We start from the raw sequence: 20,037 nt of genomic DNA, 5'->3' as shown, positions 1-20,037 counted from the left end.
ATGACCCACTTTTGGACCGCCACCCACCAGTTGAAACCCCATTTTATTTTTGGCCTAAACTTAACTGTGTGTGTGTGTGTTATTTTTAGACTCAGCTGCTGTAAACTGAGCAGATGGGTCGGAGCGGCGCTGCACAAGGCCTCAGCATGAAATAAAAACATATAAAACAGAGTGAGCGCTGACAGCGACGTCGTTAATCTGAAGGTGAACTTTCTGATCACACAGCGAGCGTCTACACCCCGGTTCACAACACACACACACACACACACACACTGAACAAAAGTACGAGAGAAGCTTCAGAGTGAGACCTCTGTCTGCTGATGTGCAGCTTTATTTCTGTGTGACCTTTAATGACACGTTTTAAAAATCATATAACAGAGGTCAAAGGTCACTGACAAACATTCAGTTCTGTCTCCTTCAAGTCTAAAATCACCGGCAGTCTCACTTATAAAACAGTGCACAGGATCCAGACTGAAAATATACATAAGGACAAAAGCCAAAAAATATTCAACAGTGTCTACAGTCAGGCTTCGACGTCACCGTCCACATCGCCAAAAGCTTCATTAGCATGCACCAAAGTTTCTTCCATCAAATCTGTTTTTAAAGATCACACCTTCTGCGTGTGAAGCGGCGTCCGCCTCTTTCAGGCCTTGTTTTGTGTGTACGCAGTGCTCAGTGTGGTGTAAAACCAGTGCGACCAGTTCAACTGCAACAACACAACAGATCAACCAGTGAAGTCAGCACCAACACAAGAAGTCTTTCAAATTCAGTTAAACTCAGCTAAGCTAACATGCTAACAGACCAGCTAACTGGAGACCTTTATTTTCTCTCTTAACAAAACATTAGCGGTTAGCTCGTTAGCTACAACAGTCCACCACCGAGCCCTGCGAGCGCTCCCACATCATCAACATATTTACACGTCACTTTGTGGTGCGACCACACCACAGCAGGTGAGTTCAGGTGAATGAGCAGGTGATGTCATAGTGCAGGAAGCGGATGAGTCTGACAGGAAGTGGCAGCATGTGGAGCAGTTTGAGTCTTCGGACTCCAACCTGACGTCTGATCTTCAACCTGCAGAGCTGCATCAGAGGATGAGGAGGACCTGGACATGAAACACAGAGGACAGGTGAGAGACCCCGCCCCCAGCTCAGCCAGCCAATCAGACAGAGGCAGTGATCTTTAATAGAGAAAGAGCGCAACGTATCATAATCTGAAAGCCAAGCCCCCAAAGGGGAAACGAGGCCCACTTTCCCCTCCGCTTCTTCGCTCGTTTGCTGTCATTCTGCCTCCGCAGCTGCGTCTTCAAGTCTCCACGACTGAATTGCTAGCTAGCTAATAATTATTAGCTATAGCTAGCTAATAATAACATGGCAAAGGATTATTTTAACACGCTGTGCCTACCAGAGAGGCAACGGTATATTGATAAGCTTAATATTGTAGTGTCCCTTCTCCTTACCTTGCTCGTCTTGGAAAAAACATGATGTGGAGATTCTTTTCTAAGAAGATGAGCATTTCGGCATGCTCAGCCGTCAGCCTGCTCCTACTACCACTACCACCCTTAAAGTGTAGAGTTAGCTTGCTAGCTAGCTAAATGAAGACCAACCTGCTGTACAGGAACCAGTGAAGGGAAGCAGGGAAACTTTACAGATATTCAACCAGCTCTGTGACATCACAGTGTGTGCAGATGCCCCCAGAGCTCCATGCTCCGTGCAGGGTGCTGGCGGCGGCATGAGGGGAAGCCAAACATTGTTCATCAGCACACACTGTGATGCCACACAGCTGGTTAAAAATGCCAACGTTTCCCTTTAAATCCATCGTCTTCTGTCTCTATCATCAGTGATGAGTTGGTTCACTGTCACACTGTGATCTGAATGTTAGCCTTTAGCTTCTGTCTTTATCTTTCTGACCTGTTTCTGCTGATGAGTCAATTTGACTCCCTGATTTATCCTTCAAACACAAACTGCAGGCTCTTCTCTCTAAAATCCAGCTTGATGGAGCATCACAAAGGGGCGGGGCTTACCAACGTGTCAATTGTCAGCATTGTTTTTGTTGTGCTTACGAGCTTTCAGTATGATCGGCATCCAGTCGCTGCAACTCCTCAGGACATCCTGCAGCTGAGAGCACAGGTGGACGTGGCTGACGTAGTCCAGCATCAGTGAGATGATGGGACCAGCGCTATGGCAGAAAGTCGGGCTGGAGACGGCCTCGCAGAACTGAAACAGGACAGAGACAGAGACTCTTGTGCTGGACATTTCTGATTCGGCTTCATGCAGCACTGTGCGGTGCTTCTCTACTGACCTGCATTTCTTCAATGGGACGGCGTGACGGCATGACAGGATGTGGTTTTTGGCCATACAGACAGTCAAAGCAGGACTGAGCATCGCAGCCATTGTCCAGTAGCAGTTTAAGCATGGACAGAGACTCCATTCTCAGCAGGATAGCCGCCGGGAACGAGGATGGCTGGGTGGCGATCTGAGCATTGACGTTGGCGCCGTAGCTCAGCAGCAGCGTTGCCATGTCCATCCGGCAGAGCCGGACGGCTATGAACAGCGGGTTGAAGACGTCCAGGTTGGGGTCAGCTCCAGCCTCCAGCAACATCTCAGCAGCCTCGAGGTTCCCGTTATAGACACAGAAGTAAAGTGCCGTGCTCCGCCGGTCCTCGTACATCTTGGAGCGGTCCTCTGACAGCTTGGTGTTAACGTCAAAGCCGGACTCGATCAGCAGCTCCATGATGTCATCACTGTTGTTCTCTGCAGCAATGTGCAGAGGACTGATACCGCTGGTCCGGATTCTGACTCTGCTGGTCACCGGGATCAGCAGCGACACGATTCTGGAAATACAAAAGATCAGTGAGGATTTAGGATCAAACACCTGGAAACGACCAGCAGAGACAGGCTGACTGTGGGTCAGCAGAACCCTGAGCCTGAACTTCTGGCTCCAGACAAACAAACAGGTGTTTACTTTACAGTTTGAGACCTCAGACGTCTTTGGTGTTTATTCTGAAAGCTCTTAAAATATTGTTGATTTATTAGAAAGTATCAGTGAAACACAGAATGGTTGATAAAGGAGAGACAGTGACAGACAGGAAGTGTCTCAGACCGTGTGTGATCGTTCTGAACAGCCACATGAAGAGGCAGCAGGCCAGACTTCGTGGATCGGTTAGCGTCGGCTTTCAGAGACAGCAACACCTCCACAGCAGCAAAGTGACCGTTCTTACAGGCTTCATACAGTGGCGTGGCTCCGTCTTGTGCCTGTCCATTTATATCTGCACCTGAGGGACAAAAACACCTTAAGAAACACCTTCGTATCAGCTCCTGACAGACACGAAAGATAGTTTGCGGACAGGTTTGTAGGGCTGACCTTTCTTGGCGAGCAGGTGCAGGGCGTCGACGTGTCCGTGCTGTGCGGCGGTGAAGAACGCTTGGATGCCGTAGATGTTCCTGGTGTGTAGATTGGCTCCGGACTCCAGTAACGTCCTGCAGATCTTCACCTGTCCATGTCTGCAGGCTTCATGAAGAGGACTCACTCCCTGAGTGCTGCAGCGATTCACCTGAGCTCCAAACTTCAGCAGCAGATCCACGATGGCGTCGTTCGGGTTCTCACAGGCTGAAAACAACGACAGTGAAACAAGAGGAGGTTTGTTTCATTTTTCTGAAGGTGTCCAGCTGAATACTCCCTAAACGTGTACAAACTTTACATGTTTGACAGAACATGAATCTCTCCATATAAACTGCTGCAAGATCCTAGGTTTCTCTTTACAACTGTGACATCACTGCACTTTTCAGTGGGTGCTGTGATGTCAGCTGTGATGTCACTTCACCTGAGAACAGTGGCGTCTCTTGGTCCTTGTTGGCGATGTTTGGGTCGGCTCCGTGTTTCAGGAGAAAATCGACACAGGAAACTTTTCCTCGGCCCGCAGCCAGCCGCAGAGCCGTCTGATTCCTCAAACTGCATCTGTTCACCGAGTCAGGATGAGCTGCAGACCGCAAGAGGTCAAAGGTCAAACTTTGGATTTGTTTTTATTGTTCTGATCACATTCTCACCAAACCAAGTGGCGGCAGGTTGGGCTGAATAAACAACTGCAGAGGACGTGGACACTGACAGAGATTAAATAAAGCAGGAGGCAGTAATGTAACGAAGACGCCGGCTGCCAGAAACGTCATAAATGATAAAACTGTTGGTTTGGTTGGAACAATTAAAGCGTACATAAAAATGTCAGTAATATTTCTGAAGAGTCCAGAATTATGACGGATGACTGGTTCAAAAATTAAAATTAAAATCAAAATAAACCACACTGTCAATAGAAGCCTCTCGTGAATGAGACTTGGGTTTTACTGAACGAGTTGTGTCAGAGTTTGTGAGCACACGTTTCATCAGCAGCTTCAGCTCAGCATCTTCTTCAGAAATTTAACATAACACGGGGCCGAGTAACTGATGTACAAACGGTCATTTAGAGGGTGAAGTGTTCCTTTAAGAATCATCCTGTCATGAACCAAAGTGCTGGATAGTGGAAAAGATGATTTATTTGTTTTTCTATGCACACATAAAACTGTATAAAATCTAAATAGTAAAAAAGAAATAAAAATGAGGCTTCTCGACCTCTCCTGAAACATTTCGACGACCTCCTCTCGACTGAAGGAGAAAAACAGACAATGACAAAACACCTGAACTAACAGTTTACAGAACTGTTTACAGTTTACAGTGAAAAATAATCCAATAAAACTGAGTAATACAGAGAGCACAGAGCAGAGGAATCGAAAAAAAGGGGAAAATATATTTATTTACAAGTCAAGAATTAATTAGACACCGGGAATTAAATGCAATAAAAATGTTCGAAGGATAAAGAGCTGCCAACAACATTCCACCTCATCAGAAACTGGGGAGGGATTAAGAGGAATATTGGATTTCTCTGCAACGCTAACTTTTTAGCACATTAGCTAACGTTAGCTTCCATAGCAAAACAAACAAGTGTGGTCCTCCTTTGTAAGATTGGCTTCCTGTGACATCATCCATCCACTGAGTGAGAGCATACGGGTCGGCCAGTCTGGTCCCGTTGGTCAGTGTTTACTTATTCCAGTAACACTGGCGGTCCCGGAGAGTGAGTGACCTGACATGGTGCGTTGGTAAATTCAGTCTGACGCTCTACACTAAAATGAGAGCCCTGTTGGTGGAAGAAACGCAGCGTTATATTTCTACATGAATGAACCAACGGTTAAGTTAATCACACATTCACTCCGCTCGGCGCTCTGCTGCTCCGTCTCCACAGACAGAGTGTCCAGAGTGCGCTCTGCCACTCTGAGAGTGCGCTGCTCTGGATAACCCAACGCTACATTCAGACAGCGCTCCCAATTTATCAACGCTCCAGTTTGTGTCAGAGTGCGCTCCCACACTCACAATGAGTGTTTCTGAACGCACCACTCACATCCTCTTCCTCCATCGTCTAGAACAAGACAACACAACTTGTTAGCTAGCGCTAGCTAATGTCTGTGGAGAACTGTTTTGCTTCCAGCTAAGCCCCGCCCACCAACAAACATCACACTGTTCACTAACAGTAAAAGGGTCTAAAGATAGAAAGTAAAACAGGACCCAACACAAATCCCTGTGAGACACACGTTCTCTGTTACTGGAGTGAAGAGATGAAGCAGGTTTGGTCATGATGAAGAGTGTTGTGTAGTTCACTGTGGGGTCAATCATGATGTCGACATGAAAAACCAGAGAACAAACTAACTCAAACTGTCTCTTTGATCAGACGACCAGAGACCAGCTCCTCACCTGTGACGAGGACGATGACACATTGCAGCTGTCCATAATAAGCAGCTTCATGAAGAGCGATCCAGCCGTCATCGTTCGGCTCCGTCAGACAGCTGGACCCACGTCTGACCAGATCCTTCAGAGCCTCTATGTCTCCGTTTATAATCAGAGACTGCAGAGGACTGAACTCGCTGAGACAAAGACAGAGACAACACTCAGTACGAGGACAGGAAGCTGGGGTAGACAACAACAAGACACTGTAAACAAACATCTGGTAAACAGCCAACATGTGTTGAAGGACTCTGCTGGGTCAGCAGGAAGCAGCTGGAGCAGATCCTCCGTCCACCGAACTGAAGAGTGGAGACCCTCAGCTGGAGTTTAAACAGGTATCTGATGAACGTCTCTGTGGACTCAGAGTCCGTCTGTGGGGACAGGATAAACGGAAGAAGGTGGGTGTACAGGCACCTCCATCCCATAATGTACAAAGAGAGGTGCACCACCTGAAGGAGGGTCCTCTAACAGGTCGTCTGTTTGACAAAGCAGGACTCAAAGATCCTGATTTTAAATTAGATTCTGTCAGAGATCTTTGACCCCTGCTGAGTCCTCTGGGACCTGGTCTGTGAGAAGTCTGCAGATGTTTGTTGGTTGTTTACAGATGTTTGTTGGTTGTTTACAGATGTTTGTTGGTTGTTTACAGATATTTACAGATGTTTGTTGGTTGTTTACAGATATTTACTGGTTGTTTACGTCCTCTCTGGACAGGTCTGTCCGGACTGTCTCACCTCCTGATGCCTCTGTAGATGAACTGGAACAGGCCTGTTGGAGGGTTGACAGAGTTTTGGACACACGGCTGTGACGGAAGCGGAGGGTCGGGGTGTCTCTGTACGGGGTTTGGGTTTGTTCGGGTTGGGGCAGCACAGGGAGGAGGTGCTGCTGCTGCTGCTGCTGCTGCTGCTGCTGCTGCTGATGATGATGATGATGATGATGATGATGATGATGATGATGATGATGATGATGATGATGATGATGATGATGATGATGAGCTCTGACCTGAGGGGAGGTGTGTGTCAGAGAGGCTCCTCTCGACAGCGATCTGCAACAGCTCCTCATCAGACAGGTGACTGTAAACACTGTAATCGTCCACATTCACATCAGCGGCGGCGGCCATGTTGGATCTGAACTCTGGAGAATCAGATTCAGTTTGTTGAGTTTAATGTCAGTGATGAAGACGTGAAGACTCAGAAGACGTCTCTCTGTGATATCCAGCAGCAGTGGATCCCATCAGATCTCCAGTTACAGGTTTTGGCAGCAGCAGCTGATGGATGTCAGATCAGTGAGAGAGGTTATGGAGGTCAGTGGTGTTTCTTTTCTCCGCCCTCAATCCAAACTGTTCGCACTCACTGAGACCACCTGTACGAAAACCGTGTTTTATTTCTACAGCTCTGACCAACTGGACGAACATGTCGACAAAGACCAACGACTTTTACATGATGACATCATCTACGTTAAAACAGCTCCACAGATTCACTTTAACTCTGTAACCTGTGACACTGAGTTCATTCATCATGACATCACTCAAACCTCTCCTCACAACCTGACATGAGATGCTAGCACACAAAACATAAATACAACATAAAATGACATCATCACGTGATAAAATAACAGCATAAACACACGATACAGCAAACATTAAAACACTGTACATTAACTGATAAGATAACATAAAGACGTAAATAACATCAGAACTATAGACAGTATATAATCATTTATGTCATGAAGCTGAAACACTGAAGATAAAAAACTGTTTCATTCATTCATCTGAATTTTAGAAAACACATCATCATCTGACTGAAGGCGACTCATCCATTCATCATTTATCAAAACATCTGGCAGTGGAGCCTGAGTCAGGATGAAACCTTTAATGAAGGGATGAAATGTGGACTCGGTCCTACCTGTGAAACGGTCCAATCAGGACGCAGTCCTCTGTCTTCAGGTCTCAGCAGAGACGTCTCTGTGTGTCTCTGCTGTTAAACAGTCTGTTGGTTTAATGTGTTCACATGCTGCTGCGAGTCCGAGCCAAAACTCTGATACTGAAACTCTGCTGGCTCCAAGTCAAACACACCTCAGACACTTAATATATAAATACACAGTATACACACACACACACACACACACACACAAATATACTGTACAGACAAGATTTTTTATGTTCAAACTGATGAACAGTATTGTTGTAATAAATATACTCAGTCTGAATTTGATTTGACAAATTTCAATAAAGTTGTGACAGCAGCAACAACAGAGTGAGAAACACCTGTGTGTGACCTTGCACAGGTAAACAGCTGAACAGCTGAACAGGTAAACAGGTGAACAGGTGAACAGCTGAACAGCTGAACAGGTAAACAGGTGAACAGGTAAACAGGTGAACAGGTAGCAGAGTGAAAGCAGCGCCCTCTAAAGGCTCAGTTGTTCAGGACGGACACTTTGATACAAACTGTGAGGACAAACAGTCCAAGAGTTTCAGATTTCACATCTACATCCCATAATATCATCAACAGAAATGCAGAATGCAGAAATCTCTGCATGTAAGAGACAAGGCTGAATGTCAGTGACCTTTGACCCCTCAGACTGTATAAAGGATATTACTACATGGGCTCTGGAACACTTTGGAAAATCACTGTCAGTAAACACATTGCTGCATCTACCAATGACAGTTCAGACTCTACCATGCTCCACCCACTTCTCTGAGCCCAAGCTCATCTGAGATGGACTCTGACCAGTCCATCAGGGACCTTGTCCTCCGGGACCAGCAGCCGTGGTGGATTGAGGTGCATCATGGGTAACTTCAAACACTGAATATACTTGATGTATCTCATATGATACATAAAATGACACGTCACGAACATCGAGTTAAAATGATCACATAGTTATTTTAAGCCACAGACACAGACTCTCTTCACTGTTTCAGTTCTGTCACAGACACACACTCATAAATGAGGACCCACAAACATGAGACCACAGAGACTCACTGATATTATTAATATATAAACTGGAGAGCTGTTAGTATGTTTTACAGCTGACAGGTAGTAAATCATCACATTTAACGACGATTCAATTTCAATCAATCAATTTTATTTATAAAGCCCAATATCACAAATCACAGTTTGCCTCACAGGGCTTTACAGCATACGACATCCCTCTGTCCTTATGACCCTCACAGCTGATCAGGAAAAACTCCCCAAAAAACCCTTTAACGGGGGAAAAAAACGGTAGAAACCTCAGGAAGAGCAACTGAGGAGGGATCCCTCTTCCAGGACGGACAGACGTGCAATAGATGTCGTACAGAACAGATCAGCATAATAAATTAACAGTAATCTGCATGACACAATGAGACAGAGAGAGAGACAGAGAGAGAGAGAGAGAGAGAGAGAGAGAGAGAGAGATGCAGGTAATGACAGTAGCTTACAACAACATTATTGAAAGTAATAATATTATAGTTATAGTTCTGGCTACTGTGGTACAATATGCTGAAAGTATGTATTAATATCTGACAGTATACATGTGTGACAATAGTCATATGTGTATAATAACAGTAGAAGTATGACTAATGACTAATGATGGCAGCAGCAGCAGGAGGCATCTGGCAGGACCACGGCAGCAGCACAACCACACACGTCACGCTGTCCAGGCACCGCTGTGATATGAGTTAATCTGAGAGACAGTGGAGCACAAAGGCTCCGGAGAAGAAGCCGAGTTAGTGACATCCAGAATGGCCGAGTTAGCAAGATGCAGTAATAGGATACGAGAGAGAGAGAGAGAGAGAAGGAGAGAAGGTGCCCGGTGTATTATAGGGGGTCCTCCGGCAGACTAGGCCTAAGTCAGCCTAACTAGGGGCTGGTACAGGGCAAGCCTGAGCCAGCCCTAACTATAAGCTTTATCAAAGAGGAAAGTCTTAAGTCTAGTCTTAAATGTGGAGACGGTGTCTGCCTCCCGGACCGTAACAGGAAGATGATTCCACAGGAGAGGAGCCTGATAGCTGAAGGCTCTGGCTCCTGATCTACTTTTGGAGACTTTAGGGACCACGAGTAACCCTGCGTTCTCAGAGCGCAGTGTTCTGGTGGGATAATATGGCACTATGAGCTCTCTAAGATATGACGGAGCTTGACCATTTAGAGCTTTATAAGTTAACAGTAGGATTTTAAATTCAATTCTGGATTTTACAGGGAGCCAGTGCAGAGAAGCTAAAACAGGAGAAATATGATCTCGTTTCTTAGTTCCTGTTAGTACACGTGCTGCTGCATTCTGAATTAGCTGGAGAGTTTTTAAGGACTTACTAGAGCTACCTGATAATAGAGAGTTACAGTAATCCAGCCTAGAGGTAACAAAAGCGTGGACCAATTTTTCTGCATCTTTTCGGGTCAGGATAGGCCTAATTTTCGTAATATTACGCAGATGAAAAAATGCAGTCCGTGAGGTTTGTTTTAAATGAGAATTAAAATACAAATCTTGATCAAATATTACTCCGAGGTTTCTTACGGTAGTGCTAGAGGCCAGAGCAATGCCATCTAGAGAAACTATGTCATCAGATAAAGAGTCTCTGAGTTGTTTGGGGCCAAGAACAATAACTTCAGTTTAACTTTTAGTTTCGATTAGTGTGAGTAGATGGAGCGTGTTTTTGTACCTTCAGAACTCCAGACTCCAACTACTGAGCCACATTTTGTGACCATGGAGCACCACCAAGACTATTTAGTCACATTTTGGGACCATGGAGCACCACTGTGACTCGCAGATATTGATATATGAAGTGCAGAGCTGTCAGTTTGGTTTCAGCTCACAGTCAATAAATCATCACATTTAACGACGACGCAGTTTAACTTTGTTTATCTATAGTGTGAGTAGATGGAGCTTGTTTTTGCACCTTCAGAACTCCAGACTCCAACTACTGAGCCACACCACTGTGACTATTAAGTCACATTTCTCTCTGTCTCTCTCTCTCTGTCTCTCTCTCTCTCTCTGTCTCATTGTGTCATATGGATTACTGTTAATTTATTATGCTGATCTGTTCTGTACAACATCTATTGCACGTCTGTCCGTCCTGGAAGAGGGATCCCTCCTCAGTTGCTCTTCCTGAGGTTTCTACCGTTTTTTCCCCGTTAAAGGGTTTTTTGGGGAGTTTTTCCTGATCAGCTGTGAGGGTCATAAGGACAGAGGGATGTCGTATGCTGTAAAGCCCTGTGAGGCAAATTGTGATTTGTGATATTGGGCTTTATAAATAAAACTGAATTGAATTGAATTGAATTTTGAATAAATCTTCAATTTCAAAGGGCCAGTGTGTAAAATGGGTTGAAAACAGTGACATCAGTGGTCAAATTCTAGATTGCAGGGCTCACTCGCTCACCCCTCCCGTCGGGTAAATGACGGTGGCCTCGTAGGGACAAAAAGCGTTGCGCAGACACAAGTTTTTCAGGAGTAGGTCTATCTAGCAACGAGGTGAATGTTTATTTAGAAATCTAAGCCATGTTACGATATTGTAATGAATCCCTCACGAGCAGGAGACCAGAGGAGCGTTCGGGAAAAAGGCCAGTTTATTTGAGCACTCCAAAAACTGTTAACTGGTAACACTCCAGGGGGTAAAAGACTCCGTCCCAAACTCTGACTCTTCTAGCGTAACACACACACTTCATACACACATACTCATTTACCATACTAAGTGGGGACCCCCCTCCCCTCTCTGCTCCACCAATCTCCAGCCCGCACACTGACTGACAGCGTAGCCTGTAAACAGAGCTCAGCTGTTTATTTAGCCTAGCGATATCTCCGGACTATAGTAGCTGCAATGGACGACATTGAACGCGATTTTGAAGAGTTTCTTGTAGCGGACACAGACCCAGAGCCATACCTGTTTGAGCCGGAGCACACAGATGAGGAACTTGGATGCTGAGCGGGCGAGAAGAGAGGCTGAATCCTCCGCTCACATTTTGCTGCACAGAATGGGATTCGGTGCTACTGCTGCCATCGTTGGGGAGATATATCATCAGGAGGAAAAGCGCCGCAGAGAGTGCATCACAAGGAGTGAAGTTGCGTCTTCTTTTCCTCACAGATGACAGTTCGGGTTCATTCTCTCCTGTTGCGTGGTAAGTGTGGTCCATTCGCAAACTTTATAACTAAAAAAACTTTTCACTACTCTCCATCAACGAACTACTAACACTCTCTGCTGTTTCTTCCTCCTTCTTCCTTCCTTCCACTGTCTTCGTTGGTTTATTTATACACGCGAAACACGTTCTCTGGCTGGCTGGATTGTCCGCTCGGGCTGCCGTACATACATGGCGGCGCAAGATGGCGACCTCTCTAAAGCAAGGCCCTTGCTATATATATATATATATATATATATATATATATATATATATATATATATATATATATATATATATATATATATATATATATATAAAAGCATAATTATAAGGCTACGAAAACCAAATGAATTTTATTTTATAGCGATTATACACTTGTATAAACATATTAATGGGTAGAATATTCAGATTCAGATTCAGATATGACAATAAACCATGCCAAATATTACACACTGGCCCTTTAAAGGCACAGCAGTTTAACCTCCTGCTAACTGCTAACAGCTAACTGTCAGATCATCAGTCAGATTATCGGTCAGATCATCGGTCAGATCATCGGTCAAATCATCAGTCAGATCATCAGTCAGATCATCGGTCAGATCATCGGTCAGATCATCGGTCAAATCATCGGTCAAATCATCAATCAGATCATCGGTCAGATCATCGGTCAAATCATCAATCAGATCATCAGTCAGATCATCGGTCAGATCATCGGTCAAATCATCAGTCAGATCATCAATCAGATCATCGGTCAGATTATCGGTCAGATCATCGGTCAGATCATCGGTCAAATCATCAATCAGATCATCGGTCAGATCATCGGTCAGATCATCGGTCAAATCATCAGTCAGATCATCAATCAGATCATCGGTCAGATCATCGGTCAGATCATCGGTCAGATCATCAATCAGATCATCGGTCAGATCATCAATCAGATCATCGTTCAGATCATCAGTCAGATCATCGGTCAGATCATCAGTCAGATCATCAGTCAGATCATCAATCAGATCATCGGTCAGATCATCAGTCAGATCATCGGTCAAATCATCGGTCAGATCATCGGTCAAATCATCGGTCAGATCATCAATCAGATCATCGTTCAGATCATCAGTCAGATCATCGGTCAGATCATCAGTCAGATCATCAGTCAGATCATCAATCAGATCATCGGTCAGATCATCAGTCAGATCATCGGTCAAATCATCGGTCAGATCATCGTCAAATCATCGGTCAGATCATCAATCAGATCATCGGTCAGATCATCAGTCAGATCATCAATCAGATCATCAATCAGATCATCGGTCAGATCATCGGTCAGATCATCGGTCAGATCATCAGTCAGATCATCAGTCAGATCATCGGTCAGATCATCGGTCAGATCATCGGTCAGATCATCAATCAGATCATCGTTCAGATCATCAGTCAGATCATCGGTCAGATCATCAGTCAGATCATCAGTCAGATCATCAATCAGATCATCGGTCAGATCATCGGTCAGATCATCAGTCAGATCATCAGTCAGATCATCAATCAGATCATCGGTCAGATCATCGGTCAGATCATCAGTCAGATCATCAGTCAGATCATCAATCAGATCATCGGTCAGATCATCAATCAGATCATCGGTCAGATCATCAGTCAGATCATCGGTCAGATCATCGGTCAGATCATCAATCAGATCATCGGTCAGATCATCGGTCAGATCATCGGTCAGATCATCGGTCAGATCATCAGTGAGATCATCAGTCAGATCATCGGTCAGATCATCAGTCAGATCATCAGTCAGATCATCAATCAGATCATCGGTCAGATCATCAATCAGATCATCGGTCAGATCATCAGTCAGATCATCGGTCAGATCATCGGTCAGATCATCAATCAGATCATCGGTCAGATCATCGGTCAGATCATCGGTCAGATCATCGGTCAGATCATCAGTCAGATCATCGGTCAGATCATCGGTCAGATCATCGGTCAGATCATCAGTGAGATCATCAGTCAGATCATCGGTCAGATCATCAGTCAGATCATCAGTCAGATCATCGGTCAGATCATCAGTCAGATCATCAGTCAGATCATCGGTCAGATCATCAGTCAGATCATCGGTCAAATCATCAGTCAGATCATCGGTCAGATCATCAGTCAGATCATCGGTCAGATCATCAGTCAGATCATCAGTCACACCTGGAAATCCAAAATAATCTGATTAACTGAGTCGTGTCTCAGAGCTTCACACTGCTCAGACTAACAGCTGTGAATCTTGTGTGATTCGTCTTGTGTGTTCAGGAAACGTTTCAGTACAGGAATCACATCTCCAACAGCCTGACAGATGGTTGCCATGGAAACATGCTCAGCATGCTCAGGGGTTGTATAGAAAACTCTTGTCACCAAAAACACAAAGTGAAACACACACACAGCGTCACCAGTGTGTGATGTATCAACGACATGAGGACTGAGGATATCATTCAGATTAATAATTTCTGCAGAGTGTCTGCGATCAATATCAGCTGTTCATCGAGTGAATGACATGTTGAGTCTGACACGTCCTTCCATCCGACTGGATTCAGCTGAAGAGAGACAACAAACCAACTCTGAGTTTCCTTCATCTCCGAGTCAACTAACTCCTCATGAACTGAGCTAGTTCCAGCCTCTGAAAAGTGAAGATCACTGGAAACAAAACAGACTCCTCAGGCTCCTCGCAGAACTTATACTAATAATTAACTGAGAAGTTTAACGTCAGACCAGCTGACAAATACTTAATAATCAGTGAGGGCGTTTACATGGACAGTTTAATTCCACTTTCATTCGGAATGAAAGGCCATTCCGATTAAAAGTGGTCACGTAAATGGTCATTCCGATTGAAAATTCAATCCGATGTAAGGGGCTGGAATATTCCGTTTCTAACTCCGAATGAAAGAATTTCTCACACTTGTATACACTCATTCCTCTTTAAGTTCATTCCGGTCTTTCTGCACATGCTCGTTTCCTTGCCCTTCTGGCGCCATGACGTATACAGCGCGCATAGCAACGGGCTGAGATAGAGCAGTCGGACTCGTTGCACTCACCGGTTTCCATTCTCCACAGCACGGTCTTCTATCTCCCTTCTGCGACCTTCTACCTCCCTTCTCCTCCTCAACAGACGAAGCATTAGCAGAACAAGGTTGTTGTCGTACTGCTGCTTCAAGAATATAAGCAAAACAAGCCCGAAAAAGGCACTAAGAACGGCGTCGTTACGCATCTTGTTATCCGGAGCAAGGACTACAGTGTTTTCTTCCGGTAAACGTAAACACGTAACATCCGCCCCGCCCCCTATCCAATCAGAAACCTTCCCTGCCCCAAACTTTGCGCAGACCCGAATAAACGTGATTAAAAGGCGATTAAACTGATCTCCGTGTAAACCCTCATTCAGAATGAATATTTCTCATGTAAACTACCTGGAAAGACTTTAATTCAGAATGATTTCAGCAGTGAACTACATCTAAATAAACCAGGAGTTAAACTGTGTGATTCCAGTACTTTAATTATTTCATCAACATCTTTTGTGTCGTTAACAACTGAAACTGCACTCTTGGCTCATACAAGGAAAATTATTTTATTTATCTTTTTATTTAACCACAACTTCTCTGCTGTAATTAAACCTCCTCTAATCACAATCAGTTGCTGCGTGTGATTTTAGAAGTTACCTGACTGACTGAGTCACTCTGTTCGGTTCAGCTGACAGTCTGAACTTTCTCTTCAGCTGGGGAGTATTTTATCTATCCATTTTTTGGTCGATGACCTGTGAACACATGGACACTGAGGGCCGAATTCACAAAAGGATTGCGTGGCTTTTGCGGCTGCTAAACCGGTAAAAATGGAGCAAACAGATACCGTCTAATTCACAAAGCACGCGCAGAGGGTGAAATGCTCCACTAACTGCGCTGCCAAGCAGATTGCGTCTCGGTGCTCCGGTGTCATTTGCACGTATTTAAATGAGGTAATATGCATATATTTGGCGCAACAATTGCCCCTTTCTATGCAAATGAGCCTCACTGATAAACAACGTCTAATTCACTAACACCAGCGCTAACAGCCACACGCAGTTTGAGTGAAGTGAATAACGTCTTTAGAAAGCTGGTGCAAACTGGGCGCTCCTCTGTGGAAGCCTCTCGCCCAGACTTTCCAGTGATCGTGGCAGCAGTGATCGTCTGTTAAATCAGTCTGTAAATAATATTTTGACATTATTATTATAATCATTATTACTTTAATGGCATCCGAAGATACTGATGCGTTGAACAGGTGACAGTCTGCGGTCGTTCTCAAAACGCACTTCTGTCACGCACTTCAAAAGCAACTTTCAATAATTTATTTTACGAAACGGGGGAAACAAACGTGAACAAAAACGGTTCCATAATTCATATTAAATTGAAAAGATAACGAAAAAACAGCTACAAGTGAGAGGGAATAGTGATAAAGTGGTCAAACTTGGTCAAATCCACAGCCTCAACCCATCCGACACTGTTAGACTGACTCACCAGCAGACATCACTACATGAGGGGATACAGTATTCAGTACTTTGCCAGACAAAGTCTGCCATTGTTCTGCCACAGTGTTCTTGGTGCAAAGCCGGCATTTATACTTTGCCATGTGGCTTATTGCAATCAGGGGCAAATCAGGGGCAAACTGCACTCAGCTGCCAAACTTTGTGGGCGTGTTTGCGCTGGTATATCATTAGCGCAATATCCTTTGTGAATAGGACGTTAAGATGGAGCAAACTGCGGGTGCAAGTGAAGTGCAATTCAAGGTGCTATCAGCGGCCGCAGTTCATTCTTTGTGAATTCGGCCCTGAGTGTCATATTTTGCGAGCATGTGATTTTTTTAATTGTGTTTTGTCATAATTTCATATCACATGTACATTTACAAAGTAGATTTGTTCTGTTACGTGACTTTTTGTTTTGACCCTCTCCTCATAAGTACAAGATAAGATCTGTAATCATGAGATCAGAATCTCATCATCGTTGACGGCGCTGCCACATTTAATCTGCTGTCACTTCCTGCTCGGTGTGAGACGTGTGGAAATATTAATGTTCCTTAAAATGAGGATGTTTTTCATGGCTGTTATCTTTAATAGCTCCAAATCAAAGCCTCGACTTTTTGGAGATGTTGGAAACTCATTCAGGCAGATACCTCACAGTTTTAGTCAATACGAAATAATCAGAAATGACAACGCAGTAAAGAGCACAATGACATGAAAGTCTGTCCAATGAACCTGTGACTGATTTATGAATATATTGACATCAAATTACATGTCATGATTCTGTGACATCATGTCACAACGTTAACAGCTGGTAGTTTGTGGGGGAGCCCTTGGCAAATGTCTTTGCATCATTGTCAGTGATGATCACCTTAAATCTGCACATTTCAAAGTTGTGATTTCAGTGGATTTCTCATTTATGAATGCATTGATCTTTGTGGTAATTACGAGATAAGGTGTCATTTTTTTATCATTCAGTGAAAGTAACGCCCTGCTGTACATCACTCTTTGATGTTTGAAAGTTAAATGAAAGCTTTCGTCACACATGATGTGTCTGAGGACAAAACTTTCTGCAGGTCAGGAAGGTTTGTTTTCTGTAAAATTCTGTGGTAAAATAAATTCAAAATACAACCATTTAAATGTGTATGTCCCACAGACACAATAAAAAGCTTCAGTCCCTCCCCAGTGCTTTAAGAATTATTTGATATGCCTCCCCCTTTTTGCCCCTCCTCCTCATAAATAACAAACAGTCCCTAAACTGGTGTCTCTCAGAGCAGCTCTCAGCACTGTCAGACGTCATCATGATAATGATAATGATTCATTAATCTTACCCACAAACAGACAGAGTGTTGCAGACAAACTGGAGGTTCAGAAGCTTCCAGAGTGACGAGGCTGACAGGTGATAAACAACAGGTCAACATCCAGGTGAGTCCACAACAGGTGACTGGAGAACAGGTGACAGAGACAGATCAGACACTAATCAAACTCAGAGAGAAGAAGAACATGAGGACGTCTAACAAAGACTGAGAGGGAAAGGTTGTGAAGTTCAGACCTGATGAAGGGAGTCAGGACAGGTGTGCAGGTGGGAGAGGACGTCAGGTGACCTGGACTGAGAGTCTGAGGACATCTAGTGGACGGCTGGAGGACAGCAGGTCTGAGCAGTGAGTGTAGGGGACACAGAGACAGGGACAGACAGTCCTGATGACACATTTGGCTCCATGTGAGAAACAATATTCCAACAGATCTTCTTCTTTTCATTTGTATCCAGGATTTGTCCTGATTCTGATCTAAGACTTTCTTTGCTGCAGTAAAGGATCTGAGTTCTTCCTCCACCCCTGCTGAGACACATTTACAGCCTCATGGATGTTTTATTGTTTATGTGTTTTTGATTTTCCTGTAAAAACAGGACTGATGGAAAATCATTTTACTTGGTTTAAGTTTATTTAACATACTTTTCACTACTGCTGAACTTCTTCTTCTTACAGCCTGTTTTTGGTCTCATCTCTCCAGTTCTTTGGTTCATGTGTCAGAGTCTTTGCACACGGCACCACACCTGTCCTGATATGGTGTTTAGGCGTTACCTGTGCTAACAGGTGACTGGTGATCGTTCAGCACAGCTGGGTCAGAGCAGGTCTGGATGGTTAAGAATGTTTTGCGCACCTGGAGCTGACTTCTATGAGAGAAATTAAAGAGCATGTTGCTCCATCGTGTCTGTGGGGAACCCCAGGGTTCTGTACTGGGTCCTCTGTAGTTCTCACTAGGTCAGGTTCTGTTTACAGTCCTGATGATCCTGCTGCTCACAGACACACGGTAAATCATAAAACTGTAAATGTAAAACTGTAAATGTACAGCTACACCTCTCTCTGTGATTTACATTTATATTAATGACATGTGTCAATATTAATGTTGTTGATGTGAACATGTATAAGACAGACCCTGATGTGTCTCAGACCCTGATGTGTCTCAGACCCTGATGTGTCTCAGACCCTGTTGTGTCTCAGACCCTGATGTGTCTCAGACCCTGTTGTGTCTCAGACCCTGTTGTGTCTCAGACCCTGTTGTGTCTCAGACCCTGTTGTGTCTCAGACCCTGATGTGTCTCAGACCCTGATGTGTCTCAGACCCTGTTGTGTCTCAGACCCTGATGTGTCTCAGACCCTGATGTGTGTGTTCTGTGTATAAACCGGACTTTGTGAATGAGTCTGGTCACTAACAGTCAGCCGTTTCCATGGAAACCAGTTTAGCTGCTGCAGTGCAGGGCGTTAGCCTCCAGCTAGCCCGCCCTGCTGCCGATCACCCGGTTCTGGTCCGGTGTCAGTCCGGTTCCGGTCCGGTGAGCCGGGCTTTGGCTCCATCAGCAGCGGGTCGGTGTGATATGAACCAGACTTCATTCACATCTGTGACAAGTGAACAGATTCACACTCCGTCCAGACCAAGACCCACTGCAGGAGGCCGGATCCACATCAGCTCTCAACTTGTGTCAGGTCCTCTCTGCTCGGTAACGGAGACGGTTCCGCCCTCCGTGTGGGAGCGACCGGACGGACCCGGGTTCAGAAACAGCGCCATTGGAATGAATGACTCGAGGCTGGTGGAGCGAGAGGAGGCCGAGACAGGATGCTCTGAAACATCTCATTTTCTGGAGCTGTTCCGTGTCGCAGGTTCACAGCTGAGCTCAGACGCATCATAGCGCTCAACATTTAACGCAGTCCGGCGTGACGCTCCAACCGGACAGGACCTGACGGTGAAACGGGTGTAGTCGGTCTGGATTTGACAGAAAGATCTGATTGTCTCGGTGCTGTGTGTGCGCCGAAGTGAAGAAGACACCGTGTGGATGTGTTAGAGGTGTAATGTTTGAGGGGTCCTGGATTCTGACTCTTATTAAATAGAAAAGAAAATGTGTAATGCGAATTTTGAACCGAATCTGGCGTGACGTTTCCTCCGCACAGCACAGAGCAGGAGGAGCAGGTGTGAACGCTCCAGGTTTTATATAAATGAGTGATGAACTGAAGATCCGCCGAAATGTAAACGTGTCTCAGAGATGGATGCTGGTGTTCGGTTTGAAGCCTCAGCAGCTCTCGGCTTCACTGCGAAGGCTCAAACCTTAAAACGCTCATTTTTTAAACGCAGTCTGGTGTGAGGTTTC

At 44.8% G+C, this 20,037-nt stretch overlaps 1 protein-coding gene across 4 annotated transcripts; it reads right to left on the bottom strand.

Annotated features, from left to right (window-relative positions):
- Window positions 1-301: 301 nt before the first annotated feature.
- LOC117270536 (ankyrin repeat and SOCS box protein 2-like) lies at window positions 302-18,229 on the bottom strand. 4 transcript variants are annotated; one of them, XM_033648191.2, is made up of 11 exons: window positions 17,948-18,229; window positions 17,727-17,839; window positions 7,704-7,856; window positions 6,534-7,161; window positions 5,773-5,942; window positions 3,821-3,976; window positions 3,361-3,606; window positions 3,100-3,271; window positions 2,299-2,830; window positions 2,060-2,213; window positions 302-1,102 (listed from the first exon to the last, which is right to left on the bottom strand). In XM_033648191.2, exons 4-11 carry the CDS (start codon window positions 6,917-6,919, stop codon window positions 957-959), a joined length of 1,962 nt encoding a protein of 653 aa, XP_033504082.2. In that variant the 5' UTR covers window positions 6,920-7,161; window positions 7,704-7,856; window positions 17,727-17,839; window positions 17,948-18,229; the 3' UTR covers window positions 302-956. The 4 variants fall into 4 exon arrangements, with proteins under 4 accessions (XP_033504082.2, XP_033504080.2, XP_033504085.2 ...); XM_033648189.2 differs by lacking the exon at window positions 17,948-18,229 and having other exon boundaries at window positions 17,727-17,897; XM_033648194.2 differs by lacking the exon at window positions 17,948-18,229 and having other exon boundaries at window positions 6,534-7,066; window positions 17,727-17,897.
- Between the last annotated feature and the right edge of the window lie 1,808 nt (window positions 18,230-20,037).

Source organism: Epinephelus lanceolatus, chromosome 13, assembly GCF_041903045.1.
Source record: "Epinephelus lanceolatus isolate andai-2023 chromosome 13, ASM4190304v1, whole genome shotgun sequence".
Classification (NCBI taxonomy): domain Eukaryota; kingdom Metazoa; phylum Chordata; class Actinopteri; order Perciformes; family Serranidae; genus Epinephelus; species Epinephelus lanceolatus.
This window is presented reverse-complemented; position numbering and strand designations above follow the sequence as displayed.